The sequence below is a fragment of the Anas acuta genome, chromosome 5 (genome assembly GCF_963932015.1).
Source record: "Anas acuta chromosome 5, bAnaAcu1.1, whole genome shotgun sequence".
In the NCBI taxonomy this organism is placed as follows: domain Eukaryota; kingdom Metazoa; phylum Chordata; class Aves; order Anseriformes; family Anatidae; genus Anas; species Anas acuta.
The window spans coordinates 53,701,043-53,728,372 of record NC_088983.1 but is presented as its reverse complement, the minus strand read 5'-3'; the positions used below and the strand labels follow the sequence as shown (position 1 = coordinate 53,728,372).

Genomic DNA, 27,330 nt, shown 5'->3' with positions numbered 1-27,330 from the left:
AAAGACGAGGCCGGGCACTGCAAAGCTTTACTGCCGGGGGGACGAAGCGCTGGGGGGGGGAGCGGGGTGGGCGCTGGGGGTGTGTGGGGGGGCTCAGCGCTTCTTGGTCTTCACCAGCCCCTTGGCCACCAGGCTGCGGTACAGCTCCTGCACGTAGGTGTAGACGCACTTGGCGTCGGGCACCGCCAGCCGCAGCATGTCCTCCACGTCCAGCAGCGGGGCGCAGTCGGCCCGCGCCCTAAAACCGCGGCATCGGAGTCATGAGGGTTGGGAAGACCCCAAAATCACCTTGGCCCAACCGTCCCCTAGCACCGATTTTCCCCACCGGAGGGGACGGGGACGCACTCACTCCGCGGTGGCGAAGGCCAGGGTGAAGTTGTGCCGGCGCTCCTGGGGCTGGAGGCTGCCGTAGTCGAAGGCGTCGGGGAAGAAGCTGTGGATGAGGGCGCAGAAGGCCAGGCCGCTGCCCCAGCTCCCCGTGAAGTTCTGGATGTCCACGTGCTGCTGGGCGGCCAGGGCGGGGGTCAGGGTGCCGGCAGCCCCTCCCCGGCCCCCCGCCCCGCCGCCCCTCACCTGGTAGCCGCGGGTCCTGGCGCGGCACCACTCCAGCAGCATGGCCTTCACCGAGCCGGCGCCCCCCGGGCGCTTCAGGTGTGGGGCCGGGCCCTTGGCTGCCCTATGGCCGACCCGCTCCATGGGGCAGCGCACGGTGCCCCCCCGGGGGTTCGTTTCCCTCACGGGGCCCTTCCCCAGCGGCCCCGTGCCCCACGTCCCCTGTATCCCCTTTGCCCCGTGCCCCATAACAACACCATTCCCTCCCCGACTGCTTCACGCACCCCATTCCCCCCCAGCCACCCCACTGAGCCCCCACTTCCCCCTGTCCCCCCCCAGGCCCCACTCACCCTCCAAACTTCTCCAGGATGGCGCTGCGCCCCTGCGCCTTGGCACTCACCCGTGGCCGCCCCACAGCCACCACCCTGGGGGGCGCCCGGTCCCGCGGCCCCCCCTGGGGATGCAGCCCTGGGGACACAGGTGTGGCCACCGTGCGTGGGGACAGGGGCACCGCTGGGGGTGCCACCTATGGGGACAGCCGGGTTTTGGGGTCCCACCCCCCGGCTCTCACCTCTCGCTGCCTCCCGAGCCCTCAGCACCAGCTGTGGGGGAAATCAGAGGGGTCAGCGGGGTGGGGGGGGCACCCCACATGGGGACACCCCCTGGGTGCAGGGTCCCAGGTTGAGGGGCATCCCTGGGCTGGGGACAGAGCCTATAGGGAGGGGATGTGGGGATCTGTAGGGGATCTGTAGGGGATCTATAGGGGATCTGTAGGGGGCTCCAGTGTCCCTGCCCAGTACGACCCTTACCTGTGGGGGATGTGGGGGACACAGGGGACAGGGGAGACGTAGGGGACACGGGGGATGTGGGAGAGAGGGGGGACGTGGGGCTGGCCGCCCCCTCGGCGCTGGGTGAGCAGGGGGGGAACTCGGGCCACAGCTCGTCCTCCTCGTCCTGCAGCCAGGTGGGCTCCTGCCGGGCACAGGTGGGGTGGCAGCGGGACGTGGCACCGCATCCTGTCCCCCTGTCCCCCTGTCCCCAACTCGTGTCCCCTCTCACCTGCCGGCCCCGGGGGCCGCCTGCAGCCGCCGGCTCAGCCTTCGCCTCCACCTCGGCCTCTCCCCCAGCAGCCGGTGCCGCCGGGGGCTCCTTCACCGCTGCCCCCCCATCGGCCTCGCCCCCGGCAGCCTCCGCTCCCCCGGCCTCGCTCCCGGCTCCTTTCGCAGCCTCCCCCTCGCCCCCATCCCTAGCGGCCTCCTCCGTTGCCTTGGCCTCGTCCCCAGCGCCCTTTCCAGTGTCCCCCCCAGCCTCAGTCCCGGTGCCCTTCGCTGCCTCCGCCTTGGCCTCCCCCCCGACATCTCCTGCTCCCTTGGCCTCCCCCCCGTCATCCTTTGCAGCCTCCACCTTGGCCTCTACCCCGTTATTCCTTGGTGCCTCCACCGTGGCCTCCCCCCCGCTGCCCTCTTCTCCCTTGGCCTCCCCCCCGTTATCCTTCGCTGCCTCCTCCTTGGCCTCCCCCCCAGCCTCCGCCGCCCCCCCAGGAGGCTGCGTGAGGTCCCCCGTGCCAGGGGTGGTGAATTTGGGGTCTCCGGGGGCAGGGTCTCCATGGGGCTCCATGCCGCTGCTGCAGGGCCGCAGGGCTGTCAGCGGGGGGCTCGCCATGCCCCCCCCCAGCCTCCCCCCTGCCTCTCCCCACCCTGAGCTCTCCCCCACCCCATTGCTCCCTCTCCCCCCTATCCCCCCCACCCCAAACCCTGCCCCGTCCCCCTCCCATCTCCCCCAAATCCTCTCCCCATTCCCCCTCCCAGCCTCCCCCTGGCCTCCCCCACCCCACCCCATCCCAATTCCTCTCCCCATCCCCTTCCCCACTCCCCAACGCCCCCGTCACCCCCCCAGCTCCCCCGGCCCCCAGCCCCCTGCCCCATATCCCCCCCAGGCCACCCTCACCGTCCTCCGGGCTCCGTCCCGGCCTCCCCAGCCCCGTCCCGGCCCCCGGCGCTATTTGAGCACCGCAGGTGCCGCCTTCAGTCAGCGGGGCCGGGGGGAGCGGGGGACACGCTGTGGGACGGGCGAGGAGGGGACACGGCCGCGTGGGTGGCAGCGGGATGGCCGGACGGGGGGGACAATGGGGACACAAGGGGACAGCGGTACCCCCATGGGGTTTGGGAAGGTCGGGGGGAAATGGTATGGGGGGGACATGGGGGGAACACAGGGATGTGGGGGGCACGGGGGGACACAAGGACGATGGGTACAGGGGGGATATGGGGCACATGGGGGGGTCACAGGTGTGGGACATGGGGACATTGGGGGGACATGGGGACCATGAGGGGACACAGGGGACATGGAGTGCACAGGCACATGGGGGACACGGGGGACACATGGGGGGGGCAGTGGGGACATTGGGGGGGACATGGGGGATATGGGGCATGTGAGGGGACATGGAGGGAGACTGGGGGACGGGGGGGACACAGGGGAATGTGGTGGGACACTGGGGACACAGATGCATGGGGGGACATGTGGGGACATTGGGGGACACAGGGGACATTGAGGGGACATTTGGGACATGGGGGGACGTTGAGGGCCATGGGGGGACATGGAGGACATTGGGGGGACATTGGGGGCACATTGGGGGACATGGGGAACATGTGGGGACATGGGGGACATTGGGGGGGCATGAGGGGACATGGGGAACATAGGGGGACATAGGGGGACATGAGGGGACATGTGGGACTTTAGGAACTTGGGGGGGCACTGGGGACATGTGGAGACATTGGGGAGACACTGGGGGACACTGGGGGGGACACTGGTGACATTTGTGCCACTGGGGCCCAGCCCCACACTCGCGGGCCGAGCGCCGGCCCCGTCCCTGTGGGGCTGAGGGCGGGCAGCCCGCCTCCCCTCCCGCTTCACCGCCCCGCGCCCCACCCCTCGATCCCCGCCCTCTCATTGGCTGGGCGGCGCGCCAGTCCCTCCCCTCCCGGCTCCGATTGGCCGGCGGGCGGCGGCGGGGCGGGGCGGGGCGGCGTGCGGGCGGAAGCGCGTGGGGCGGCCGCTTCCCGCCGGGGGCCGCCATGGACCCGCTGCGGGCCCAGCAGCTGGCGGCAGAGCTGGAGGTGGACATGATGGCCGACATGTACAGCCGGTGAGGGGGCTGGGGGGGCCTGGGGGGGCTGGGGGGGCTGAGGGGTCCTGGGGGTTAGGGATTGGGGGGGCTGAGGGGTTCTGGGGGGTCCTGGGGGGGCTGGGGAGGGGGTTTTGGGGGGGGGGGCTGGGGTTGGGGGGGGCTGGGGGGGCTTGGGGGGGCCTGGGGGGGTTCAGGGGAGCTGGGGAGGGGGCTGGGGGGCTGGGGATTGGGGGGGGAGTTGGAGGTTTTAGGGGGTCTTGGGGGGGCTGGGGATTGGGGGGGCTGGGGGGGTATGGGGGTGCTGAGGGGGGCTGGGGGGTCCTAGGAGGGCTGGAGGGGTCCTGAGGGTCTGGGGGGAGCTTGGGGGTCCTGAGGGGCCATGGGGATTGGGGAGGGGCTGGGGGTCCTGATAGGGTTGGGGATTAGGGAGCTGGGGGTCCTGGGGGGGGCTGAGGGGGTCTGGGGGAGCTGGGGGGCTGCAGGGAGTTAGGGGGTCTTGGGGGGGCTAGGGAATGGGGGGGGGGCTGAGAGGCCCGAGTGAGGGGACACTGGGGGGGCTGGGAGGGAACTGGGGGAGCTGGGGGGCCTGGGAGGCTCTAAGGGTCTTGGGGGTCTTTGGGGGGACCCCATTTAGGGGACACTGGGGGTGCCTGAGGGATTGGGGGGGGGGCTGGGGAACTGCCTGTACCTGGGGGGGCACTGGGGGGGCACTGGGGGTGCTGGGGCACGTGGCGGGGCCGTGACAGCGCGGTGCCCCGCAGGATGACGCAGGCGTGCCACCGCAAGTGCGTCCCCCCCCACTACAAGGAGCCCGAGCTGTCCAAGGGCGAGAGCGTGTGCCTGGACCGCTGCGTGGCCAAGTACCTGGACGTGCACGAGAGGATGGGCAAGAAGCTGACGGAGCTGTCGCTGCAGGACGAGGAGCTCCTCAAGCGCATGCAGCAGGGCACGGGCACCGCCTGACCCCCCCTTGGTGTGTGTGTGTGTCCCCTCCCCTTCCCCCGTTAATAAACTGGAGGCTTTGGGGCCGGCTGGCTGCTCGCCTCGCCCCCCAAACCCACCCTGCCGTGTTTTGTCAGGGGTTCGTGCCTTCGTGCCCCAAACCTGGCTGTGGGATGGGGGATGCCCCCCCCCCCGGTGTCCCCCAGAGCTGTGTCCTTGAGGGGGGCACCCGCCGTGCCCCCAGCCCCACCCATGTAATCTGGGATTAGGCAGAGCCGGGCTCAGCCCCTCCTAATCCCCTGCGGGGTGGGGACGGGGCGCTGCCGGCCCCCCGGGGGCTTGGGGGGGAGGGAAACGCTAGGGGATGGCTAGGAAAGACCCTACGGGGACACACAGGGAAATAGGGCAGGCAGAGAGGGACACCTGCACAGGGACGACCCCAAAACACCCACACGAGGACACCTGCAGGGGAATAACCCCAATACACCACACCTGGGCAGGGAAAACCCTAATACACCCACACAGGGACAGGGACGACCCCAAAACACCACCAGGGATGCTCTGGGGGGAGATACCTGACCAGACACCTACACGGGGAAACTGGGACAAGGAACCGGGAGAGGAAACCCCTGGAGAGACCCCAGAAGAGGGGCGGCCGGTCCTGACCCCGTCCGTCTGTCCGTGCGGTGCCGCAGCGAGCCGTGCGTGCGCCGTGGCGCCCTGCGGGCCGGCGGCGGTGCCGGGCCCATCAATATTTCAGGAGCAGAGAGCGCGCCGTGACCTGGAAAGGCAGCGCCGCAGCCAGCCGGGCCCCAGGCTCCCAAAATAAGACCATTTTTAATAAATAATTCCCGACCGCTCACTGCCTGCGGGGGGGGGGTTTGTTCAGGGCGGGTGGAGGGCCGAGTCCTAGGGACCCCCCCCCTTCTGCTCCAGGTGCCCCCAGCAGCTCAGGGAAACCCAGGGGGACCCCCCCGGGGACGAGGAGGGGTCCGGGTGCCCCCCAAATGGGGCCGAGCCCCCCAGCCCAGAGGGTGGGCTCAGAGGGTGGGCAGGAGCAGGGCCAGCAGGGGCAGGAGGGCGGGGGCCAGGCGCGGGGCCGCAGCCAAGGGGACGTCGTCCTCGGGGGGGCCGCGGGAGTCACGGGACGGGGGGGGCGGCCGGGGCTGGGACCCCCGCAGGTCGTGAGGGGGCAGCCCGTCGCGATAGAAGGCGGAGGGCGGCGCGGCGGGCAGGGTGCCGGGGCGGCCCAGCGCCCGCCCGGGGGTGCCCACCACGGCCACCGCACCGCCACCACCACCGCCACCACCACCCTCGTCCTTCTCCTCCTTCTCCTCCTCCTCCTCCTCGTCCTCGTCCTCCTCGGGGCAGCCGTCGAAGTCTTGGGGCCGCAGGTGGCGCAGGTCGGTGCCGCGGCGCTGCGGGGGGCTGGCGCAGGGCACGGGCGAGCTGGAGACGCGGGTGCGGCGGAACCAGGCCCAGAGCGGGCGCGCGCGGCAGTCGCAGGCCCAGGGGTTGGCGTTGAGGCGCAGGAACTGCAGGGCGGGCAGGGCGGCCAGCGGGTCCCCGGGCAGCGCCGCCAGGCTGTTGTTGAACAGGTAGAGGATGGTGAGGCGCGACAGCCCGCGGAAGGCGCGGCGGTGCACGGCGGCCAGGCGGTTGGCGTGCAGCAGGAGCCGGTCCAGGCTGGGCAGCCCCCGAAAAACGCCCTCCGACAGCGCCCGCACCCGGTTGCCGTGCAGGAAGAGGTGGCTCAGGTTGGCCAGGTCGGCGAAGAGGTCATCCTGCGGGGCGGGGAGAAAGGGCGTGGGTGCTGGGGGCGTTTTTGGGGACCTGTCCCGGCCCCACGGGCACCAAGCGTCGCCTTCACCTCCTCCCATCCCATTCCTGTGGGTGTCATCCATCCGTGCTCCGTGGGCATCCCTCATCTTCCTGCCCCAGTTCCTGATCCAAGGACATCAGATATCCCTTATCTCCGTGTCCCTGCCCCGCGGGCAGCCCTCATCTTCGTCCCACGTCCCCATCCTTCAGCCATCAACCAGCGCCCTCTCCCCATCCTCGCTCCATGGGCACCACCAAGACCTCCACGTCCCGTTGGTGCCCCACCTCACGCCCCATCCCCGCACCCCCATCCCCACCCATCACCCTGCCCCGTGCCCCACCAGCCTCCCCAAACCCCACCAGCCTCCCCAAACCCAGCTCCGACGCCCGCCCCACGGCCACCCCCTTCCCCCCAGCCCCACGGGGCCACCTCCGGCGGCGCTGCCCCGGGTCCCTGCCCGAGCGCAGGCGGACCTGGAGGTAGAGCAGCCCGTTCTCCTGCAGGTAGAGGTACTGGAGGCTGTGGAGGCCACGGAAGATGCCGCTGGGCAGGCTGGCCAGCTGGCACCGGTAGAGGTGCAGGGCCTGGAGGCGCCGGAGGCCGTGGAAGGTGTCGGGCGCCAGGACGCGGAGGTGAGGGTTGTCACCCAGGTCGAGCTCCTCGAGGGCGGGCAGGTGGCGGAAGGTGCCCGGCTGGATGGAGGAGATGTTGTTGGAGTAGAGCCAGAGGGTGACGGTGCTGGGCCCGAAGGTGCCCGCCCGCAGCGCCCTGATGACGTTGTTCTGCAGGAAGAGGCGGCGGGCGCCGGGCGGGAGCCCCGCGGGCACCGAGGAGAAGTTGTTGGCCTGGCAGCTGACGGTGGGCGGCGAGACGTAGCACGTGCAGAGCGCAGGGCAGGCGGGTGCCCCGCCGGGCACCCACGCCAGCACCACCAGCAGCAGGGCCGCCAGGCGCCCGCCTGCGGGCACAGTGGGGCATCAGCCCGGGGGCACGGCCTGGGGCAGCGCCCCGAAGCCCCCAGCCCAGCCCCGCGCACCCGCTGCCCCGCACGGCGCCCGGAGCACCCCGCGGCACCCCGGGGAGGGCACCCCCAGGAGCACCCCAGGGTGCGGGATGGATACGGGCTCTCTCTGGCCCCAGGAGCTCCTTGGGGCTGTGCCCACCCCGCATGGCCGTGCTCATCCCAAATGGCCAAGCTCATCCCATAACGCCGTGCCCACCCCATAACGCCGTGCCCACCCCATAACGCCGTGCCCACCCCATATGGCCGTGCCCACCCTTGGGTCACGCACCCAAGGCGCTCTCCATGGCCATGCCCATCCCATAGGGCCAAGACCCCATAGGAGCCCCCGGGGCCGTGCCCACGACCTTTTTATAGGACCACGCACCCCAAGAGCTCCACACCCACCCCGCACAACCCCGCTGCCCCCGGAGCCCCCCGGGCCGTACCCAGGCTCACGTTCCCACCCCAACCTCCGTGCGCACCCCGCACCCCGGCGCACCCCAAGGAGCCCTCGGGGCGCCCCTCACCGTCCTCACACCCCCGTTCCCGTGGGGTCCGCCCCCCCCCCCCCGAGGGGGGTGATGCCCCCCATGCGCGCCCCCGGCGGCAGGGCGGCGCCACGTGCACGCGTGCCGCGGCCACGTGCGGGGCAAGGCAGGCGTGGGCGCGGGCTGACGCGCGCACCGGTGACACGCGTCGCCGCCGCTCCGGGTGCGTTTGCGCCCCCGTGTCCCCCCCCTCTCCATATCGGTTCCCCCCCCCCCCTCGGGTGCAACCCGAGAGCCTCATCCATAATTCAGCCCCGCGGCCTGGCCCCGGGCCCGGAGAGGTGGAGATGGAGATGGGGGGGGGGTTGGGGGGGAGTTTTTCTTTTTTTCTTTTTTTTCTTTTTTTTTTTTTTTTTAGGGGAAGGGGGGAAGCGCGGAGCTGCCTCCACCGGGGGATGGGAGGCGGCTCTGTGTGTGTGTGTGTGTGTGTGTGTGCGTGTGCCCCCCCCCGGTACACGGAGAAGGGGGGGACGACGACGAGGAGGCGTCCGGCGCAGCTGCTCGGCGCCGCCCCCCTCCTCCGGCGCCCCGTGCCGGCGTGCGCCCCCCCGGCGCCCCCCTCCCGCGCCCCATCTGTCACTCCCCCTCGCCGCGGGCTGACTCAGTTTAGCGCTGAAGTCACCGGCTCCCGGGCACCGCTCCCCGTGCCAAAAGCTCCCCCCCCCCCCCAAACCCACCCCCCCGTCCCGCTTCCCTTCCCCGAGCGCTGCGCCCCCCCCCCCCGGGCACCCACCCGCGGGGTACCCGAACCCCCGAGGTGCCGCGGGGGGGTTGCGGGGTCTCAGGACTCCGGCTGGCCCCGCGCCCTAAATGCGCCCCGCGCCCTTGTCGGGGTGCCCCCGTCCCCCCCCGGCTCCCCCTGAGGGCTCCCCCCCGAGGGGGCGCACCCCGGGGTGCTCCTCGCACCCCGGGGGGGGGGGGGGGCGCACGGCACCCGCAGCGCACCCCGGGCACCCTTGGGTGCCCCCGGGCTCCCCGCTCACCCCGGGCCCCCCCTCCCCGAGCCGTGCGCTCGGGGCTCACCCCAAGAACCTCGGGGTCCCCCAAAATCCTGAGCTGCGCCCCCTCGACGTCCCCGCGGCCACCGGGAGGAGGGGAGGGGGGGGGGGGGCGGGGGTCCCGGGGCACCCCTGAGCCGGGCCGTGCGCCCCCCCCCGCGGCGGGTCCCTGCCCCCGGCCCGCCCCACGCCTACCTTGGGGCAGGTCCCGAGCCGTCGGGGGCAGCATGGTGGGGGCGGCCGGGACCGGGAGCGGGCGCTCAGGCACTGCCCGGTGCACGGGTGCTCATGGCCGGGACCGGGGGGGGGGCTGCGCGCCCCCCCTTACCCCCCGTTACGCCGCCGGCAGCGCCCACCGCCCCCAGCGCCGCCGCCGCCCCGGGGCATGGCACGGGTGGGCACGGCTGGGCACGGGTGGGCACGGCTGGGCTCGGTTCTCCCCGCGGCTCCCGGAGGGGCTGAGCCGTGCCCGGTGCCGCGCCTTATCCCGGGGCGGCCCCGCTCCGCCCCCCTCGGTTTAACCCTTCCCCGGCCGGGCCGGGCCGTCCCGTTAAGCCTCGTGGGGGGGGGACGCGCCACGGGGGGCGCGCACACCCACGCGGGACGCGCCCACCCGCGGGGGGCAAAAGGGGGCAGCGCGGGGACGAGGGGAGGCGCAGAGGGTGGGCAGTGCCCGCTGCGGGTGCGGGACACGGGGGGGCCCCACTCGGGACGCGGGGACTCGCGAGTGGGCGCGGCGAGAGTGGGGGCAGGGGGGGGCGCACGGCGGAGGAGCCTCTCCAGGATTTGGGGACTCGCCGCGGGGGGCCTGGGGAGGTCGGAGGGGACGTCCCGAGCGCGGGACACGGGGGGACAGCCGGGAGGGGGGGCTCGGGAGGTGGCCTCGCTCCGTCCCCACGGCCACGCGGGACCGTGGCGCTGTCCGCGGTGCCGGAGCGGGCGCTGTCCGCGGTGCCAGCCTGGGCGTTGGGTGGCTCCTGCGCCACCAGGGTGTCCCGTGTGCGTGTGTCCCCCTCCCTCCCTCCTTCCCTCCTTCCCAGCGTGGGGTGCCAGCGGCCCCACGGGTGGGGAGGGGCACGCGTGGCCGTGCCAGGCTGCGGCGGCACAATCTGGCACCCGCCGTGTTTGCGGTGCCGTCTCCGGCGCGGCTCCCGGCGAGCGAAATATCACAAGCTGGAGAGACAGACGCTGGCGGGGAGCGGTGGGCGTCGCGGGCGGCACGGGGCTGACTCAGGGGCTGCCATCCGCTCGCTGTCCCCCCCCCCTAATTGGGTGTCCCCCCCCCCTAATTGTGTCCCCCTCCCCAAATTCCCCAGCGCGGCCCCCACGGTCTCTCCCGTCCCGCAGGGAGCCGGGCACCCCGTTGTGCCAAGGGTTGTCCCCGTCCTATAGGCCTGTAGGGTGCCTGTAGGGTGCTGGGGGTGCAGTGGGGGCACCCACCGTGGGGGCACGACGTGGGGACACGGGGACAGGCCCCTGGTGACCCTATAAGGCCTAGGAACAGGGATAGGGTGGCAATGGGGTGGCGGGCGGGTAGGGGTGGTCAATGAGGGATTGGGGTGGAGGACGGACAGACGGACGGGTGGGGAGGGAAGGGCAGGCAGGAGGTGCTGGGGGGGTCGGGGGGGGCGCAGTGACATCGGGGGGTGGCTGAGCAGCGGGACAGATATTGGGGTGAATGGGTGGCTGGACGGACAGACGGGGGGGGGGCAGGCGGTGCTGGCCGGACAGACGGACGGCTGGGTGCTGAGCAGCTGAATGGAGCCGCGGGGGGGGGGCGCAGGGGGGGGTTTGAATGGCCGGGTGAGGATGAATGGAGCTGGGGGGGGGCGCACACACACACACACACAGATTTTGGGAGGGGGACACCGCGGCAGGGCGCAGCCGGGGGGGGGGGGGGCCGGGGACACACCCAGGGGGAGGTGACCCCCGGAGGTCGCCCCCCAGCCTCCGCCACGCCCGGGGGGAGGCTCCGGACCTCGGCGGTCCGCCCCCCCCGCCGCGGAGGACGGGCGAGCGCTGCCGGGGCCGGGGGTGAGTGCGGAGCCCCGGGAGCATCCGAGCCGGGCCTGAGCCCGAACCGAGCCGGGCACAGCCGGGCCCGAGCGGGGCGGAGCCGCCGCGGTGCCATCCCCGGAGGGATGCGGGGGGGCGCCTCGGAGCCGAGCCGTGCAGGGCCGGGCCGGGCCGGGGAGGGGCTCAGCAGGATCGGGGGGTGCAGGTTTTGGGGATAGGGAGTCGGGGAGGGGGGGAATTGGGGGGCCGCGGGGTGCTCGTGGCGCACGGCGCCGCCCCGCTTCGGCACGGCTCTGCCCGGGGGGGCTGCGGGGCTGAGCGGGCGTGGGGAGCCCCCCGCTGCCACCCCAGGGTGTTTTGGGATGGGGGGGATGTGGGGGGCCGTGGGGCAGCGCCCCGCATCCCAGAGGGGGGGCGTCCCCACCAGCCTCATGTCACAGCCGGGGGTGGCACGGGGTGACGGAGGGGACATCACCCCCCCACTGGCGATGACCTGGTCACCCGTGGGTTTTTTTTTGGGGTGTCCTGCGCTGCCACGCCAGCACCAGGCAGCCAACGTCCCCTTCCGTGCCATGCTGGGACCGGTGGCCGCGGCCACCCCGTGCCACCCCTGCCCGCGCCCCAGCCCCACAAAGTCCCCGTGGGGTGGCTGAAGGCTGGGACGCATCCGTCGCCATCTGGCCACGGGGCCTGGGTTAATCTTTAGCCGCTCTGCCCGGCTCCGTCCAGCGGTAATGAAGCCTCATTAGCAGCCATTACGCGGGGCCGCAGGACAGCCAAGCCAGCGCCGGGGACAGTGCGGGGACGCGGTGACACCGAGGGGCAGGGTGGGCGCTGGGCGGAGGGGGGGCGCGGAGCACACAGGCCAGGGGATGGGAGCCTGGTGCTCGTGGCAGCCGGCTGGTGACACTGGTGGCACCGTTGGGACCGGGTTGGTGTGGGTACGGTGGGCCCCAGCACGGGAACGGGGTCCCCAAGATGTGACGGTGTCCCCAGAGGACGTGCTGGGATCCCTCAGGGGGTGCTTGATGGGGTTCCTGGGGGTGTGCCAGCTTTCCAGGGCTTCCCAGCAGGGTCCCGGTGTCCCCAGGGGCTGTGATTGGGGTTCCCCGGGCACCCAAGGGTGTGGCAGAGCCCCTACAAGTGGTGCCAGCGTCCCTAGGAGGGGGTGCCAGCATCCCTGGGGGGGTGCCAGCGCGCCTGTCACGGTGCCATTGTCCCCAGGGGGTGTGCCAGCTTCCCAGGGGCTGTGCCAGTGTCCCTACAGTTTGTGCCAGGCCCCCGGGGCAGGGTGTGCGTGTCATTGTCCCCAGGTGCTCAGCAGCATGCCAATGTCCCCGGGGGCTGTGCCAGGCCCCCAGGGGAGGTGGCAGCTCCCTGGGACTGGGTGCTGCGGGGAGATAAGGCGAGGGGGTGGCGGAGGGGGGGCGGTGCTGCGGAGAGGAGACCAGCGCCTATCGGTGCCGGCAGCCCCGGGGGGGCCCACGGGTGCCCCTGTGAGATTACCGCGGGTGCGTGCGGGGCGGCCGTGCGTGCACAACGGGGTCCGGCCCCGGGTCCAAACTCCGCGGCGGTGGCACGAGGGCCGGCCGCAGGCAGGTGGGTGTGCGGGGGCACGCGTGCGCACGGGGGGTGCTGGTGCATGGGGAGGGTACCGGGGGACAAGGGGCAGTTTGGCCACGCGCCCTGCGGGGTGCCACCATGCCGGGCTGTGACCCCCCCCGTTTGTCACCCGCAGGCGCAGCGGGAGCCCCGTGCCCGGCAGCATGGCGGGAGGGGGCGCGGGGCGGGCCAAGCGGCTGGGCACGCTGCTCTCGGGGCTGCTGGAGTGCGGGGCCTTCTGCGGCATCATCTTCGGCTGGGCCTCCCTCGTCTACGTCCTGAAGGACCTGCAGTACTTCGGGGAGCTGTGCCAGACCTCGCCCAGCCCCAGCCCCAGCCCCAGCCCCAACAGGACGCTGTCCGGTATGGCCCCGGGGACACCGTCCCCATCCCTCCTGCTCCCCTGGCCCCATATCTGCTCCCTGCGCGTCCTGCTTGCTCGTTGTCCCTCTGCCTCGTGTCCCCAGTGTCTGGTGCCCCGTGTTCCTGCAGTCCCCATCCCTATATCCCCACTGTCACGGTGCCAGGGGACGCCAGCTTCCCCAGTGTCCCCTCTGTCCTGGTGCACCACGTCCCTGCCCTCTGTCCCCATGCCTGGTGCCCTGGGTGCTGATTTTCCCGTCCCCATGCCCTTGTCCCCGCCGTGCCGGTGCCCACGTCCCCGCTGTCCCCGTGTCCCCGCTGCCTTGCAGACTGCAGCGGGCAGGACGAGCAGTTCTCCCTCATCTTCACCATCGGCTCCTTCATGAACAACTTCATGACGCTGCCCATGGGCTACGTCTTTGACCGCTTCGGCACCGCCGTGGCCCGCCTCATTGCCATGTGAGTGGCCGCGTCGGAGGGCAGGGACACGGCACCCATGGGTGCCCCGGGACCGGGGGCTCGTTAGCAGGGTGCTGGTGCCGGGGAGGCGTGAGGGGGGCGTTATCGGGACTGGGGCGGTTATCGGGGAGCCCAGGCAGGGTGGGGCTGGCAGGGCTCTGCCTGCACGGGGGAGGCGCGGGTGGCAGCCCCAGGACACCGGGACAGCCACCAAATGTCCCTGGCGTGTCCCATGTTGCCCACAGTCCCAGGACACCCCCAGACCCGCAGACATCCCCCTTGATGTCCCCAGAACATGCCTGCTTTGTCCCCATGTCCCCCAGCCCTGCAGGTGTCCCGTGAGGCAGTGGTGGGGCGCCCAGGGGACATCGGGGTGCCGGGTGCCACGCGGGCACAGGGCTGCCAGCTCTCCCCCGGTGCCCTGTGCCCACTTTGTCCCCGCTGTCCCCACGTTTCAGCTCCCTCTACACCGGTGGGACCCTGCTGGTCGCCTTCTCCACGCGAGGTGAGACCCCGCGGGGGCTGGGTGCCGCTGCCCCCATGGGGGCTGGGGGGCCACCCGTGTCTCCGAGCCCTGCTGACACCGCTGTCCCCAGATCTGGCCGTGCTGCTCTTCCCGGCCATGTCCATGCTGTCGGTGGGCGGGATCCTCCTCATCCTCACCAACATGCAGGTGAGCTTCGGGACACCCGGGGCACCCCGCCTGGCGCTGGGGACGCCGGTGTCATGCGGGGGGGGTCTCTCCGCCAGGTGGGCAACCTCTTTGGGAAGTACCGCTCCATCGTTATCACCCTCTACAACGGGGCCTTCGACTCCTCCTCTGCCATCTTCCTCATCATAAAGGTGGGCGCGGGGCGCTGCGGGAGGACGGGGCACGGCCGGGGCACAGCCACGGCCACGGGGACGGCTGGGACGCAGCTGGGGACACGGCCGGGGCGGTGACAGCGTGTGCATGTCCCCAGGTGCTGTACGAGCGCGGGCTGCCCCTGCAGGCCATGTTCCTCTTCATGGCAGCCTGCAGCGCCTGGCACCTGCTGCGCACCCTCTTCCTCATGCCCCGCACGCGCATCCCCTACCCGCTGCCCCCAAACTACAACTATGGGTAAGGAGGTCCCGACGGGGGGGCAAATCCCATCCCCGGGTGGGGTCGTGCCTTTCTGGTGGCACTGCCCGTCCTGGGGGTGCTTGGGGGTGCCCGTCCCGTGGTGGGGGTGGCGCTGGGATGGGGTGGGGTGACGGGGTGAGCGTTCCCGCAGGCTGCAGTGCCCGGGGCGGTCGCAGTCCTACCGCACCTACGAGGAGAAGCGCCCGCCGGGGGGTGAGGGCCCCGAGGAGGTGCCCCTGGAGCCCAGCGCCCCAAAAGGTGACGGGGGAACCGGGGGGACAGGGGGGATGACCGGGGGTGGGCAGGGCCATGGTTGGGACTGAGCATGCTGGGGGTGGGCGTTCCCAAATGATATGCAGATCATATGCAGATGAAGGGGGCATGGCTTAGGGTTGGGCATGGTCAAGCAGATTATGGGGTGTGGGCACATGGGCATCAGTAGGGGGTCCTCAGTGGGCCAAATGGGGGCGGGTGTGGCCATTTGGGAGGTGTGGCCCGATGGGTGGGCATGGTCTCTAAATATGGGCTTTGTGATTATGATTATGGGATGCGTGTGATTATGGGGTTGGTGCCCGTGCAGGCGGCGCGGCGCCGGTGCCCTTCCGCCCCTGCGTGCTGTCGTGGCTCTTCTTCTGGCACGTGGTGTGGCTCTCGGTCATGCAGCTGCGCCACTACCTCTTCATCGGCACCCTCAACCCGCTGCTCGACCACCTGGCCCGCGGCGACACCAACCTGGGTAGGGCACGGCGGCCGCGCCGGGGGTCCCGGTGACCCGGGGGGAGCTGGGCACCGCGGCCCCCTCGCTGACCCTGCCTCCCCGCAGTGAGCACCTACACCAACGCCTTCGCCTTCACCCAGCTCTGCGGGGTGCTCTGCGCCCCCTGGAACGGCCTCATCCTCGACCGGCACAAGCGGGGCAAGGCGCACCACCCGGAGGGTAACCGCCCCCGTCCCCGCGCGCCCACCCTGGGGACTCGGCACGGCGCATGTCCCCGCTGTGCCCACGTGGCTTGGGGGGCCACCATGCCGGTGCCCTGGCCCCTGTGCTCCTTGGGGACACGTCCCCACCGTGCCCTGTCCTTGCGGTGCCCGCAGGAGCCCAGGGGGCGCTGGCCGACCTGCAGGCGTCGGTGCTGTCGCTGGTGGTGACGGTGACGCAGTGCGTGCTGTTCTCCGTCTGCGCGGCCGTGCCCGTGCTGCCCGTGCAGCTCGCCACCTTCGTGCTCCAGGTGATCAGCCGCTCCTTCCTCTACGGGGGCAACGCCGCCTTCCTGGCCATCGCGTGAGTCCTGCGCCCCGGGAGAGTGGCGGTGCCGGGGGACAGGGGGTGGTGGCGAGGGACACGGCGCTGGGGGACAGGGCGGAGGGGGCAGCAAATGGTGTGGGGGTGGTAGTGACGTGCGGGGTGTCCCCGCAGGTTCCCCCCGCAGCACTTCGGGAAGCTGTATGGGCTGGCCATGGCGCTGTCGGCGCTGGTGGCCCTGCTGCAGTACCCCTGCATCGCCCTGGTGAACGGCGTGCTCAATGGGGACCCCTTCTACGTGAGTGCTCGCCGCAGCCCCTGGGGGTCCTACAGCCTGTGGGGGGCTGCCCCAAGGGGGTTTAGGGCTCCTGTTCTACAGAGGGGGGGTGGTAAGGGTCCGTGGATGAGTGGAGGTCTTGGTCTGGGGCTGGGTGGGGTTCATGCCCTATGATGGGATGGAGGGCTGGGAATAAGTCTGGATGGGGGTGCTGCCCCATGAAGGGTCGGGAAGTCCTGCACCATGTTAAAATGGGCTGTGGGGTGCTGCCTCCGGCACACGCAGTCTCAGGGAGGCCGAGGAGCTGGAGCACAGGCTCCTTGCCCGGGTGGGGTCACCCCTGCCCCATAAACCCAACACCCCTCGCCCCGCACAGGTGAATGTGGGGCTCATTGCCGTGGTGCTGGTGGCCTACGTCAGCCCCGTGGTGGTGGCCCGTGAGTGCCGGCGGCGTGCCAAGGACCTGGAGGCCGTCAGCAGCCCCCTGGATGCCCCCCCCAGCGCCGAGACCCCTGCCCAGACACCGCACTGAGCCCCGCAGCCCGCACCCAGCGCCTGCCGCAGCCGTTTTCTACTGGACTTTGGGGAAGGGATGGACCTGTGCCAGGGGGCACAGTGGGGGATGGGGGGGTGTTTTGGGGGGGAATAAATATTAACAATCACTGTGCTGCTCCCTGTGGTGTCCCCAGCGGCTGCTGTGGGTTTGGGACCCCCTCTGCCTCACGGGGCTGGGGAACAGCCCCTCCACGTCCCCAAAACACATGGACACGCAGCGCCAGAGCTCTCGTTTATTGGGACAGCGCCCTCAGTACTCGCAGATGAAGGGCAGCCTCACCCGGCACCTCGTGCTCCTCCAGCGCCCATCTGGGGACAGGAGCTGGGGTCAGGCCGTGCACCCAGCAGCCCCCCCCAGCCCCCCCGTGCTCCCCCACACGCACACCCGGGTTCAGCCCCACAGCCCCCTGCCCCCTCCTGCCACTACACCCCCCGGCATCCTCCCATCCCCCCAGCCCAGCGCTTCTCAGGGCCCCGGCTCCGAGCACAGCCCCCCCAAGCCCCCCCGAGCCCCCCGAGCCCCCCGGGCACTGACTTGCGGTGCAGAGGGTGGTGCAGAAGCGCCCCGTGAGCAGGGGGTAGCCGTGCAGCCAGTAGGCGTAGTTCCAGCCGCTGCGGTCAGACCAGTGGCAGAACACGCTGCCGCCCTGCGGGGTCACCGGCGTCACCCCCGGGGACACCCCTGGGGACACCCCTGGGGACACCCCTGGGGCCAAGGTGTCCAGGGGTGGCAGGGTGCGAGGTGCTGGGATGGAGAACGGGACCGGGACCCCCCCACAACGGGGACCTCAGTGCGGACAGGTGCCCGCGGCCCCTTACCACGGGCCGGGTGATGGCCCCGATCCAGACGCGCCGGTTGTTGACGCGGGCGCGAGCCCTGCACTGCAGCAGGACGTTGGTGCGGTAGCTGTGGATGGAGGCCAGGCGGCCGCGGTAGCAGCGGGAGCACACGCGCTGTGGGGGGACGGCGCCGGTTACGGGGCCGTGCTGGGGCCGGGGCCGGGCGGCAGCGGGACCCCCGGCGCGGCCCCCCAGCCCTGCCCACCTGCGCGGTGTGGAAGTTCTGGCAGCGCCGCACGATGATGTAGCGTAGCGGAAGGTGCGGGCGCTCTGCGGCTCCGTGATGTTCAGCGCCTCCGTCTCGGCCTCCAGCGGGCACTCCTCGGCCTCGGCCTCGGCCTCCAGCTCCGGCTCCGACTCTGGCTCCAGCTCCATCTCCTCCGGCTTGGCCACCTCAGAGGGGCCGGCAGCTGGGGACGGCGTCGGGCATCACTGCGGGTGTCCCCATGGCACCCTCGGGCGTCCCTGCGGCTCCCCGGGGGCACTCACCCAGGTGGCGGGCAGAGGCCGTGCCCAGCAGGGCCAGGGCGAGGAGCAGGCAGGGCCGCATGGTGCTGGGGGCTGCGGGGACATGGAGGGCCTGGGGGGACCCCCTTGGCCTGGGGCCATCTGGCCCCGGGGGGTGGCCCCAGGGACTGGGAGCCCATGGCTGCCACGGTGCCACCCCACAAACCCATTCCCAGAGCCACCCCCACAAACCCAGTCCCCAGAGCCACCCCCACAGCCCCAATCCCCAGTGCCACCCCCACAGCCCCAGTCCCAGTGCCACCCCGTGTCCTTCCCGCCCCCGGCATCCCCAGCACCACCCCTGTCCCTCGCCCCCAGCCCTTTGTCCCTCTGACACCCCCACGGCCCTGGCCCCCACCGCCCCTGAGGACACCCCATTCCCTGTGTCCCCATGCCCCCACTAGCACCCCTTACCCTTCAGCCCCCTCCATGACCCCCCAGTTCCCTTGTACCCTGCAGCCACCCCCTTCCCCATGTTCCCCATGCCCCCACGTCCCCCCGCCCCTTCCATGGGGCACTGCAGAGCCCCCGTGCCTGCCCCAGGGCTGCAGCCCCCCCTTGCCGTCCCCGTCCCCGTCCCCACTCCTCACCTGGGGGCTGGGGGAGCTCTGCCTGCCGCGGCCCTTATAGGGGTGCCGGGGCCACGTGTCCCCCACAGCCTTGCGCCACCCCGGCCCTAGCCCCAAGCCACCAACAGCCAGTGGCTCTGCCCCGAGGGGACACTGGGGGGGTCCGGGGGGGCCGGGGACACGTTGGCCGCTTGCCCGAGGCCGCTTCCTCCCCTGGTGGCCGTGAGGCCCCACAGTGGCCGGTGCCAGCCATTGGCCACAGGACCACCACCCTCCGGGGCACCCCGAGCCCCCTGCCCACGGGGTCCCCGCTCAGAGCCAGCGTGTCCCCAAGGGAAGGCCCTGCTGCACACACTCGGTCTCCTTTCAGGACACGGTCGCCCACCCCGCTGGTGCCGTCTGGCTGGATTTCGGCAGGGCTTTCCATACGTTTCTCACAGCATCCTGCTGGACAAAATGTCCCGCGGGCAGCTGGGCACAGCGCAATGCAGGGGGGCAGCTGCCTGCCGGGGGGGCTAAAGGGGCTGACATCTGGGGGCCGGTCACCTCTGGGGTTCCCCAGGGCTCCATTTTAGGGCCACTTCTCTTCATAAATTGCTGGGTTTGTTCAGCCCCGAGCAGAGCAGGCTGAGGGGAGGCCTCATGGCGGCCTGCAGCTCCCTCACGAGGGGAGCGGAGGGGCAGGCGCTGAGCTCTGCTCTCTGGGGACAGCGACAGGACCCGAGGGGACGGCGTGGAGCTGGGACAGGGGAGGGGCAGGCTGGGGGCTAGGGAAAGGGTCTGCACCCAGAGGATTAAGGAGCAGGCTGGGATATAGACACTGCAGTCAGGGGCTGCCTCTGGCTGTCTGACCGGGAAGAACAAGCAGGCAATGGCAGTGTTTTCTCCCTGGCCGTGCCATGATGGCCCTTCACGCCGTGACAGTGATGGTGGCAGGGGACAGGCTGCTGCTGGTGGTGGCTGGGTTGCAGGGACGGGGCAGTGGTATCGGGGGATGGCGGCAGGCAATAGGGTGGTGGTGTAACGCTCACAGGGCTGCCCGGAGGCTGATGGCCATTGGGGCCAACAGCCCGCACCAGCAGCTTTGGGGCCCCGTGTCCGCAGGGAGGCGAAGTGGCCTTGGGCATGGGGCCAACTGTCCCCTGCCACCCTGGGGTCCCCCAGGCAGCAGCACCCTGTCCCCCAGCATTGCCTAACACCGCCCAGGACAGCAGCAGCCACCTTAGCAGCAAGGGCACGTGCTGGCTCACGGACATCTTGTGTCCACCAGGAGCCCCAAATCCTTCTGCAGAGCCCCTCTCTGGCTGGGTGGGCCCCAGCGTGTTGTGGTGCCTGGGGATGTTCCCCCCCAGGGGCACGGCAGGACACTTGGAGCACCTTGAGCTGGAAGGGTGCCACAAGGAGCATCGAGACCAACTCCTGGTTCCTCAAAAGAGCACCCAAAAACCAGACCCTGACTCTGAGAGCTTTGTTCAAATGCTTCTACAACTCTGGCAGGCTCGGTGCCTTAACCACTGCCCTGGGCAGCCTGTCCCAGTGCCCGACCCCCTCTGGGTGCAGACCCTTTCCCTAACCCCCAGCCTGACCCTGCCCTGTCCCAGCTCCATGCCGTCCCCTCGGGTCCTGTCGCTGTCCCCAGAGAGCAGAGCTCAGCGCCTGCCCCTCCGCTCCCTGTGAGGGAGCTGCAGGCCGCCATGAGGCCTCCCCTCAGCCTGCCCTACTCGGGGCTGAACAAAGTCATTGAGGAAAACGCTGAAGAGAAGTGGCCCTAAAATGGAGCCCCGGGGAACCCCAGAGGTGACCGGCCCCCAGATGTCAGCCCCTTTAGCCCCCCCGGCAGGCAGCTGCCCCCCTGCATTGCGCTGTGCCCAGCTGCCCGCGGTGCATTTTGTCCTGAGGATGCTGCGAGAAAAGTATGGAAAGCCCTGCCGAAATCCAGCCAGACGGCACCAGCGGGGTGGGCGACCGTGTCCCGAAAGGAGACTGAGTGTGTGCAGCAGGGCCTTCCCTTGGGGACACGCTGGCTCTGAGCGGGGACCCCGTGGGCAGGGGGCTCGGGGTGCCCTGGAGGGTGGTGGTCCTGTGGCCAACGGCTGGCACCGGCCGCTGCGGGGCCCCGCGGCCACCGGGGGAGGAAGCGGCCTCGGGCAAGCGGCCAACGTGTCCCCGGCCCCCCCGGTCCCCCCCAGTGTCCCCTCGGAGCAGAGCCACTGGCGGTTGGTGGCTTGGGGCTGGGGCCGGGGTGGCGCAAGGCTGCGGGGGACACGTGGCCCCGGCACCCCTATAAGGGCCGCGGCAGGCAGAGCTCCCCCAGCCCCCAGGTGAGGAGCGGGGACGGGGACGGGGACGGCAAGGGGGGGCTGCAGCCCTGAGCAATGGGCTGGGGCTGGGGGCTGCAGCCCTGGGGCAGGCATGGGGGCTCTGCAGTGCCCCATGGAAGGGGCGGGGGGACGTGGGGGCACGAGCAGCATGGGGCTGGGGGTGGCCTTGGGGAAGCGTAGACAGGGGGGCAGCGGGGCACAAGTGAATTGGGAGGTTATGGGGGGGCTGAGGGGTAAGGGGTGGCAGTGGGGGCATGGGGACATGGGGAATGGGGTGTCCCCATGGTGGTGGGGGCCAGGGACATAGGGGTGTCAGAGGGACAAAGGGCTTGGGGCATGGGACAGGGGTGGTGCTGGGGATGCCGGGGGTTGGAGGGACACGTGGTGGCACTGGGACTGGGACTGTGGGGGTGGCACTGCGGATTGGGGCTGTGGGGGTGGTTCTGGGGACTGGATTTGTGGGGTGGCACCGTGGCAGCCGAGGGTCCCCGGTCTCTGGGGCCGTCCCCCGGGGCCAGACGGCCCCAGGCCAAGGGGGTCCCCCCAGGCCCTCCGTGTCCCCGCAGCCCCCAGCACCATGCGGCCCTGCCTGCTCCTCGCCCTGGCCCTGCTGGGCACGGCCTCTGCCCGCCACCTGGGTGAGTGCCCCCGGGGAGCCGCAGGGACGTCCGAGGGTGCCATGGGGACACCCGCAGTGATGCCCGACGCCGTCCCCAGCTGCCGGCCCCTCTGAGGTGGCCAAGCCGGAGGAGATGGAGCTGGAGCCAGAGTCGGAGCCGGAGCTGGAGGCCGAGGCCGAGGCCGAGGAGTGCCCGCTGGAGGCCGAGACGGAGGCGCTGAACATCACGGAGCCGCAGAGCGCCCGCACCTTCCGCTACGCTACATCATCGTGCGGCGCTGCCAGAACTTCCACACCGCGCAGGTGGGCAGGGCTGGGGGGCCGCGCCGGGGGGTCCCGCTGCCGCCCGGCCCCGGCCCCAGCACGGCCCCGTAACCGGCGCCGTCCCCCCACAGCGCGTGTGCTCCCGCTGCTACCGCGGCCGCCTGGCCTCCATCCACAGCTACCGCACCAACGTCCTGCTGCAGTGCAGGGCTCGCGCCCGCGTCAACAACGGGCGCGTCTGGATCGGGGCCATCACCCGGCCCGTGGTAAGGGGCCGCGGGCACCTGTCCGCACTGGGGTCCCCGTTGTGGGGTCCCGGTCCCGTTCTCCATCCCAGCACCTCGCTCCCTGCCACCCCTGGACACCTTGGCCCCAGGGGTGTCCCCAGGGGTGTCCCCAGGGGTGTCCCCGGGGGTGACGCCGGTGACCCCGCAGGGCGGCAGCGTGTTCTGCCACTGGTCTGACCGCAGCGGCTGGAACTACGCCTACTGGCTGCACGGCTACCCCCTGCTCACGGGGCGCTTCTGCACCACCCTCTGCACCGCAAGTCAGTGCCCGGGGGGCTCGGGGGGCTCAGGGGGGTGTGTGGGGGGCCGGGGCCCTGAGAAGCGCTGGGCTGGGGGGCTGGGAGGATGCCGGGGGGTGTTGTGGCAGGAGAGGGCAGGGGGCTGTGGGGCTGAACCCGGGTGTGCGTGTGGGGGAGCACGGGGGGGCTGGGGGGGGCTGCTGGGTGCACGGCCTGACCCCAGCTCCTGTCCCCAGCTGGGCGCTGGAGGAGCACGAGGTGCCGGGTGAGGCTGCCCTTCATCTGCGAGTACTGAGGGCGCTGTCCCAATAAACGAGAGCTCTGGAGCCGTCGCCCGGACGCCCCCCCCGGCTCAGTGCCCCGCCGGGCACCCCCTGCCCACCCCGCAGCACAAGCTGCGCCCCCAGCCCAGCTCCCAGTAAAGCCTCAGCTGCTGGCACTGCTGCTCACGCCTGGCCTCTGTGTTTGGGGGGGCACCGGGTGGCTCTGGTTTAGGGCCGTGGGTGGGGGGGTCCCAGGCTGTGATGGGGACAGAGAGCAGAGCGGGGTGTTGGGAACGAGGTCCCTCTGTGACCGGCACTGGGCACAGGTCCCCTCCCTTTGTGGCACCCGGCCACGGCCACCCCAATTTGGCAGCACTGCTCTGACGGCCCCTTCCTCTCACCCCATAGCCCCCACAGCCGACTCATGGCCCCCTCGCTCTCCCCCCACAGAGGGAACAGACAGGGGGCTGTGTGACGGAGGTTTATTGGGGTCAGGGAGCTCTGCATCCCCTCGGCTGCTCCTGGACCAGTCCCCAGCACCACCCCATGTCCCTCACCACCCCCGGCATCCCCAGCACCACCCCGTCCCTTGCCCCCAGCTCTTGGCCCCCTCTGACACCCCCATGGCCCTGGCTCCCACCACCCTGGGGACACCCCATTCCCATGTCCCCATGCCCCCGCTGCCACCCCTTACCCCTCAGCCCCCCCACGACCCCACAAATCCCTCATGCCCTGCTGCCACCCCTGTGGCCACCCCGGCCCCGTGTTGCCCGTGCCCCCACATCCCCCCGCCACTTCCATGGGGCACTGCAGACCCCCCGTGCCTGCCTCAGGGCTGCAGCCCCCCCTTGCTGTCCCTGTCCCCATCCCCACTCCTCACCTGGGGGCTGGGGGTCCTGCCATGCCCCTTATAGGGTTGCCCATGCCATGTGCACCCCACAGCCCCTCCATGCCCCGTGGCCCCATTTCTCCCCCCATCCCTGTCCTGTTGGCAGCGTGGGTAAGGGGTTGGCCACCAGGGTGTGGGGCTGGGGGGCTCTGGGGGGGAGGGAGAGGGGGAATCGATGGCCAAGGGGGGGCTGCCCCACAGCACCCAGGGCTAGAGGCCGAGGGAGGAGGTGCCCGAGTCGGTGGATTGCTTCTCCCGGCCCTGGTCCCCCATGGCCCCGGGGGCACCCGCTGTGGGGCTGCTGGGGGCGGGGGGCACGCTGGCCTCTGGCACCTGGGGGGCAGGGCACAGGCACCTCGTTAGCCCCTGCCCCACAAAAGTGGCACCCAGGGGGCTCTGCGTGTAACCCCCAGCCCCATGCCCCCACCCTTTTAGGGCCTGCCCCCCCAGCACGGCCCCAGCCCCCAAAACGTCCCGGCCTCGCCCCTCACCTCCTCGAACTTGCGGGCCTTGTAGTGCTCAGCGCCCTTCAGGAAGTTGAGCAGGATGATATCGCACAGCACCGTGCCCTACGGGGTGGCACCATTGGGGCTGGGGGCTGCCTGGGGGGGACCCCACAACACTATAGGGCATCGGTCTGCCCCCCGCCCCGGGCCGACTCACCACGCCGATGGAGGTGAAGGCGGCCACGGTGTTGATGAGCGTGGGGACGATGCCGAATTTCCCAGCCTGAGGGGAGGCAGGGGGGTGAGCGTGCGGGGTCGGCCCTACAGCCCCTATAGGTCCGCGGGGCGCTGCACCCCATACGTACGTTGCCGTACACCAGGACATCGAAGCGGATGCCGAAGGCTTTGGTGAGGGTGCGCAGCTCGGTGCCGTTGTGCCCGCGGTAGTAGCGGGCGTGCCTGCGGGGAACGCGGCCCCATGGCACCCCGCTGCCCCCACCCCGCTGTCCCCACGCCGGGCGCTGACCCGGCCCTACCTGAAGTTGTATCCGGGGGAGCTGGGGCTGTGCCGGGTGACGCCGTCCAGGCGGGTGAAGGAGTAGCGGGGCAGGCACAGCTCCCACGAGCGGTCCAGGTCGCACACCCAGCCGATCTTGATGCCCAGCACCCCCCCCTGCCCAGCCGGGAGGGCGAGATGCACCCCGTGCCCCCTGTCTCCATCCCCACAGCCCCATTTTCCTGTGTCCCACAACCCCCAGCCCTAAACCCACGTGTCCCACGCTGCCACGTCCCCACACCCCACGCTCCCGTGTCCCTATATTCCACCTCCCCACGTCCCCACGTCCCAGCACCCACGCGCTCCACTCCCCTTGTTGCTGCGTCCCCGTGTCCCCACGCCCCCTGCGCCCCCCGTCAGCCTGTCCCCGTGCCCCCCCCGTGTCCCCCTGGCTCACGGTGGTGGCCAGGGCGGCGAAGTCCTGCCCGGCGAAGCGCGCCACGTCGCCCAGCCGCAGGATGGGGCAGAGCGGCTGCCGCTCGGGGTGGAAGCGGCAGCGCCGCAGCTCCTCCGCGCTGGCCTGGGGGGGCAGATTGGCCCTGGGGGGGGGACAGGGGACAAAAGGGGACATGGCATGGGGGGGGACACACACAGGGCTGTGAGGTGCCGGCAGGGGACACCCTGTCCCCTGTCCCCGTGGTGCCACTCACTTCTCGAAGCCGAAGAGCGGGAAGCGGACGCTGTTCTTGATGAAGAGGGTGAAGTTCTCGGCCTCCAGCATCACCGGGCTGTGGGGCGAGGAGCCGGGGGGGTGCCTGAAGGGGAGGGGGCCGCAGAGCCGCTGCCCCCCTCCCCTGTTTTATTCCCCCCCCCCCCACGACTCACACGCTGACGGTGTCCACCTCGGGCGGGCACCAGCCGCGGATCTCACAGGTGCGCAGGGTGTCGTTGTAGGGCACGCAGCGCCCCGTCAGCACCCCTGGGAGCAGCGGTCAGCGCGGGGGGGGGTTCATCCCGTAGGATTTTTGGGGATACCCCCCCAAAATAAGCCCCAAACTCACCGCTGCCTGTGGTGAGGCTCTTCCCCCGGCAGTCGCGGTCCGTGGCGCAGCGGTAGGTGGCTTCGCTCTGCGGGGTGGGGGGATAATTTGGGATTTGGGGGGGGCACACACACACACACACACACGCCGGTGCCCCCCGTGTCCCCCCCCCGGCCCCTTACCTCGGGGCAGACGCCCTGCGCCTGGTTCTCCGTCAGGATCTGCCTGGTGACCACCACAAACACCGAGGTGCCCTGGGGCGAGGGGCACAGGGGGGGGTCACCACCACCCCACAGCGTTTTGGGAGGGCACAGGAGGGTTATTTGGGGCAGGACCGCCCGCAGCGAGGAGGTGCCCAGTGTCCCTTATGGGATCATGGACACGGCATGAAGGGATCGACCCCAAATCCCCCCTGGGGGTGCCGTTACCTGCGGGGGGGTGACGTAGTCGGCGGTGTCCAGGACGCGGTCCCCATATCGCCCCACGCCCTTGACCTTGGTGACCACGGAGGACTCGAGGGTGGTGTCCCGCACCTGGTACGCCTTCTCGTGCAGGAACACCCAGCTGCCGGCACCCCAAACCCCATGGGGGTGAGCGGCAGGGACCCCCCCCACGCCCCCACCACGGCCACTTTGTGTGTCCCCCCCCCTGCTCCTCCCCGTGCCACCCCTTAGGGTCACGGGCACCCGCTGGCACCCTACAGTCCCTCATCCCTCGTGGCACCTCGTGTCCCCTGTCCCTGAGGAATTGGGGGAGGTGAGGGGGGTCCCAGAGGGGTGTGGGGGGGTCGGGGGGGGGGTCGGGGGGGGTCTCACCCGATGAAGTAGGAGAGGATGAGGAGCTGCACGGCGCGGTTGACGGCGCCCACCACCCAGCTCTTCACCACCACCGACTTGGGGGTCTCGTAGGCGAAGAAGTCGGAGAGGCAGGAGGGCTGGGGGCGCGGGGGGGGCATGGGGGGCCGGGGGGGGGCTGGCAGGGATCTGGCGGGGATCTGGCGGGGATCTGGTGGGGATCTGGTGAGGGGCTGGCAAGGAGCTGGGCAGCTGGGGTGGTGCAGAGGCGGGGGGGGGGCGGGGGAGGGAGGGGGAGGGCGTGGGCGTGGGGAGGGAGGGGGAGGGAAGGGGCAGGGGGTGGGGGGGTGGGGGGGGATATGGGGGGGGATGGGGGATATGGGGGGGTGTGGGGGGAGATGGGGGGGTGCAGGGGGCATGGAGAGGTTTTTGGGGTGCAGGGGGTGATAGGGTGATGAGGGGAGGGTGGGAGATGGGGTGCGGGGGGCACAGAGAGGGGCTGGGCAGAGGGATGGGGGCTCGGGGGGTGGGGCAGGGCTGGGGGGGGCCCTGTTTGGGGTGCCCCTTGTGTGGGGTGAGCCTTGTTTGGGGTCCCCTTTGTTTGGGGTGACCCATATATAGGGTGCCCCTTGTTTGGGGTGCTCCTTATTTGGGGTGAGCCTTGTCTGGGGCACCCCTTGGTGCCTCTTCTTTGGGGTTCCGTGTTTGGGGTGTCCTCATACGGCTTTGGGGTGCCCCTTATATGAGGTGCCCCTTGTATAGGGTGACCCTTATTTGGGGTGCCCCTTGTTTGGGGTACCCCTTGTGTGGGGCACTCCTTGGTGCCTCTTCTTTGGGGTTCCATGTTTGGGGTGTCCTTGTAGGGCTTTGGGGGTGCCCCTTGTATGGGGTGCCCCTTGTATAGGGTGCCCCTTGTTTGGGGTCCCCTTTGTTTGGGGTGACCCTTATATAGGGTGACCCTTATTTGGGGTGCCCCTTGGTGCCTCTTATTTGGGGTTCCATGTTTGGGGTGTCCTTGTAGGGCTTTGGTGGTGCCCCTTGTATGGGGTGCCCCTTGTATAGGGTGCCCCTTGTTTGGGGTTCCCTTTGTTTGGGGTGACCCTTATATAGGGTGACCCTTATTTGGGGTGCTCCTTGCTTGGGGTGC

At 71.1% G+C, this 27,330-nt stretch overlaps 6 protein-coding genes and 1 long non-coding RNA gene across 12 annotated transcripts; 3 read left to right on the top strand and 4 right to left on the bottom strand.

The window, feature by feature from the left end:
• Positions 1-10: 10 nt before the first annotated feature.
• On the bottom strand, positions 11-2,624 carry SMTNL1 (smoothelin like 1). 3 transcript variants are annotated; one of them, XM_068684928.1, is made up of 6 exons: positions 1,612-2,230; positions 1,362-1,524; positions 903-1,154; positions 574-676; positions 350-504; positions 11-238 (listed from the first exon to the last, which is right to left on the bottom strand). In XM_068684928.1, the coding sequence occupies exons 4-6, from the start codon at positions 613-615 to the stop codon at positions 94-96; spliced, it is 342 nt and encodes a 113-aa protein (XP_068541029.1). In that variant the 5' UTR covers positions 616-676; positions 903-1,154; positions 1,362-1,524; positions 1,612-2,230; the 3' UTR covers positions 11-93. The 3 variants fall into 3 exon arrangements, with proteins under 3 accessions (XP_068541029.1, XP_068541030.1, XP_068541028.1); XM_068684929.1 differs by having other exon boundaries at positions 350-501; XM_068684927.1 differs by lacking the exons at positions 11-238; positions 350-504; positions 574-676 and adding an exon at positions 2,500-2,624 and having other exon boundaries at positions 931-1,154; positions 1,612-2,176.
• A 910-nt stretch (positions 2,625-3,534) lies between these two features.
• On the top strand, positions 3,535-4,736 carry TIMM10 (translocase of inner mitochondrial membrane 10). The gene is made up of 2 exons (XM_068684935.1): positions 3,535-3,694; positions 4,438-4,736. Exons 1-2 carry the CDS (start codon positions 3,624-3,626, stop codon positions 4,637-4,639), a joined length of 273 nt encoding a protein of 90 aa, XP_068541036.1. The 5' UTR covers positions 3,535-3,623; the 3' UTR covers positions 4,640-4,736.
• Positions 4,737-5,436: 700 nt separating this feature from the next.
• On the bottom strand, positions 5,437-9,478 carry RTN4RL2 (reticulon 4 receptor like 2). The gene is made up of 3 exons (XM_068684920.1): positions 9,185-9,478; positions 6,914-7,398; positions 5,437-6,402 (listed from the first exon to the last, which is right to left on the bottom strand). Exons 1-3 carry the CDS (start codon positions 9,216-9,218, stop codon positions 5,659-5,661), a joined length of 1,263 nt encoding a protein of 420 aa, XP_068541021.1. The 5' UTR covers positions 9,219-9,478; the 3' UTR covers positions 5,437-5,658.
• A 1,459-nt stretch (positions 9,479-10,937) lies between these two features.
• On the top strand, positions 10,938-16,720 carry SLC43A3 (solute carrier family 43 member 3). Of its 4 annotated transcripts, none has more exons than XM_068684855.1 (13): positions 10,938-11,023; positions 12,744-12,970; positions 13,300-13,429; positions 13,888-13,934; positions 14,026-14,102; positions 14,180-14,272; positions 14,392-14,531; positions 14,686-14,792; positions 15,115-15,270; positions 15,358-15,471; positions 15,630-15,816; positions 15,952-16,075; positions 16,431-16,720. In XM_068684855.1, exons 2-13 carry the CDS (start codon positions 12,772-12,774, stop codon positions 16,584-16,586), a joined length of 1,530 nt encoding a protein of 509 aa, XP_068540956.1. In that variant the 5' UTR covers positions 10,938-11,023; positions 12,744-12,771; the 3' UTR covers positions 16,587-16,720. The 4 variants fall into 4 exon arrangements, with proteins under 4 accessions (XP_068540956.1, XP_068540957.1, XP_068540954.1 ...); XM_068684856.1 differs by lacking the exon at positions 10,938-11,023 and adding an exon at positions 11,677-11,832 and having other exon boundaries at positions 15,630-15,763; XM_068684853.1 differs by lacking the exon at positions 10,938-11,023 and adding an exon at positions 11,677-11,832.
• Positions 16,721-16,807: 87 nt separating this feature from the next.
• Positions 16,808-17,999, bottom strand: LOC137857639 (bone marrow proteoglycan-like). Its single transcript, XM_068684383.1, has 5 exons — positions 17,939-17,999; positions 17,655-17,842; positions 17,429-17,563; positions 17,145-17,256; positions 16,808-16,918 (listed from the first exon to the last, which is right to left on the bottom strand). The coding sequence occupies exons 1-5, from the start codon at positions 17,997-17,999 to the stop codon at positions 16,860-16,862; spliced, it is 555 nt and encodes a 184-aa protein (XP_068540484.1). The 3' UTR covers positions 16,808-16,859.
• Positions 18,000-21,393: 3,394 nt separating this feature from the next.
• LOC137856605 (uncharacterized) lies at positions 21,394-22,707 on the top strand. Its single transcript, XR_011096622.1, has 5 exons — positions 21,394-21,484; positions 21,564-21,768; positions 21,861-21,995; positions 22,165-22,276; positions 22,492-22,707. It is a non-coding gene; the product is annotated as an uncharacterized lncRNA (long non-coding RNA).
• Positions 22,708-23,473: 766 nt separating this feature from the next.
• Positions 23,474-26,423, bottom strand: P2RX3 (purinergic receptor P2X 3). The gene is made up of 12 exons (XM_068682181.1): positions 26,205-26,423; positions 25,818-25,953; positions 25,572-25,643; positions 25,411-25,477; positions 25,235-25,328; positions 25,060-25,137; positions 24,807-24,948; positions 24,390-24,526; positions 24,219-24,312; positions 24,071-24,136; positions 23,899-23,976; positions 23,474-23,740 (listed from the first exon to the last, which is right to left on the bottom strand). Exons 1-12 carry the CDS (start codon positions 26,342-26,344, stop codon positions 23,618-23,620), a joined length of 1,227 nt encoding a protein of 408 aa, XP_068538282.1. The 5' UTR covers positions 26,345-26,423; the 3' UTR covers positions 23,474-23,617.
• Between the last annotated feature and the right edge of the window lie 907 nt (positions 26,424-27,330).

Excerpts from the sequence above, each read along its gene's own strand:
- SMTNL1 (XM_068684927.1), bottom strand. The coding sequence starts at position 2,169 with ATGGAGCCCCATGGAGACCCTGCCCCCGGAGACCCCAAATTCACCACC. Across the intron at positions 1,525-1,611 it reads GCGGCCCCCGGGGCCGGCAG|GAGCCCACCTGGCTGCAGGA; the intron begins GTGAGAGGGGAC and ends TGTGCCCGGCAG. Across the intron at positions 1,155-1,361 it reads GTCCCCCACATCCCCCACAG|CTGGTGCTGAGGGCTCGGGA; the intron begins GTAAGGGTCGTA and ends TTTCCCCCACAG.
- TIMM10 (XM_068684935.1), top strand. The coding sequence starts at position 3,624 with ATGGACCCGCTGCGGGCCCAGCAGCTGGCGGCAGAGCTGGAGGTGGAC. Across the intron at positions 3,695-4,437 it reads ATGGCCGACATGTACAGCCG|GATGACGCAGGCGTGCCACC; the intron begins GTGAGGGGGCTG and ends GGTGCCCCGCAG.
- RTN4RL2 (XM_068684920.1), bottom strand. The coding sequence starts at position 9,218 with ATGCTGCCCCCGACGGCTCGGGACCTGCCCCAAG. Across the intron at positions 7,399-9,184 it reads GGCTCGGGACCTGCCCCAAG|GCGGGCGCCTGGCGGCCCTG; the intron begins GTAGGCGTGGGG and ends CTGTGCCCGCAG. Across the intron at positions 6,403-6,913 it reads ACGGGCTGCTCTACCTCCAG|GATGACCTCTTCGCCGACCT; the intron begins GTCCGCCTGCGC and ends CCCGCCCCGCAG.
- SLC43A3 (XM_068684855.1), top strand. The coding sequence starts at position 12,772 with ATGGCGGGAGGGGGCGCGGGGCGGGCCAAGCGGCTGGGCACGCTGCTC. Across the intron at positions 14,793-15,114 it reads GGAGCCCAGCGCCCCAAAAG|GCGGCGCGGCGCCGGTGCCC; the intron begins GTGACGGGGGAA and ends GTGCCCGTGCAG. Across the intron at positions 16,076-16,430 it reads TCAATGGGGACCCCTTCTAC|GTGAATGTGGGGCTCATTGC; the intron begins GTGAGTGCTCGC and ends CGCCCCGCACAG.
- LOC137857639 (XM_068684383.1), bottom strand. The coding sequence starts at position 17,999 with ATGCGGCCCTGCCTGCTCCTCGCCCTGGCCCTGCTGGGCACGGCCTCT. Across the intron at positions 17,564-17,654 it reads AGAACTTCCACACCGCGCAG|CGCGTGTGCTCCCGCTGCTA; the intron begins GTGGGCAGGGCT and ends GTCCCCCCACAG. Across the intron at positions 17,257-17,428 it reads GGGCCATCACCCGGCCCGTG|GGCGGCAGCGTGTTCTGCCA; the intron begins GTAAGGGGCCGC and ends GTGACCCCGCAG.
- P2RX3 (XM_068682181.1), bottom strand. The coding sequence starts at position 26,344 with ATGCCCCCCCCGCGCCCCCAGCCCTCCTGCCTCTCCGACTTCTTCGCC. Across the intron at positions 25,644-25,817 it reads ACTACGTCACCCCCCCGCAG|GGCACCTCGGTGTTTGTGGT; the intron begins GTAACGGCACCC and ends CCCTCGCCCCAG. Across the intron at positions 25,138-25,234 it reads GAGGTGGACACCGTCAGCGT|CCCGGTGATGCTGGAGGCCG; the intron begins GTGAGTCGTGGG and ends CTCGCCCCACAG.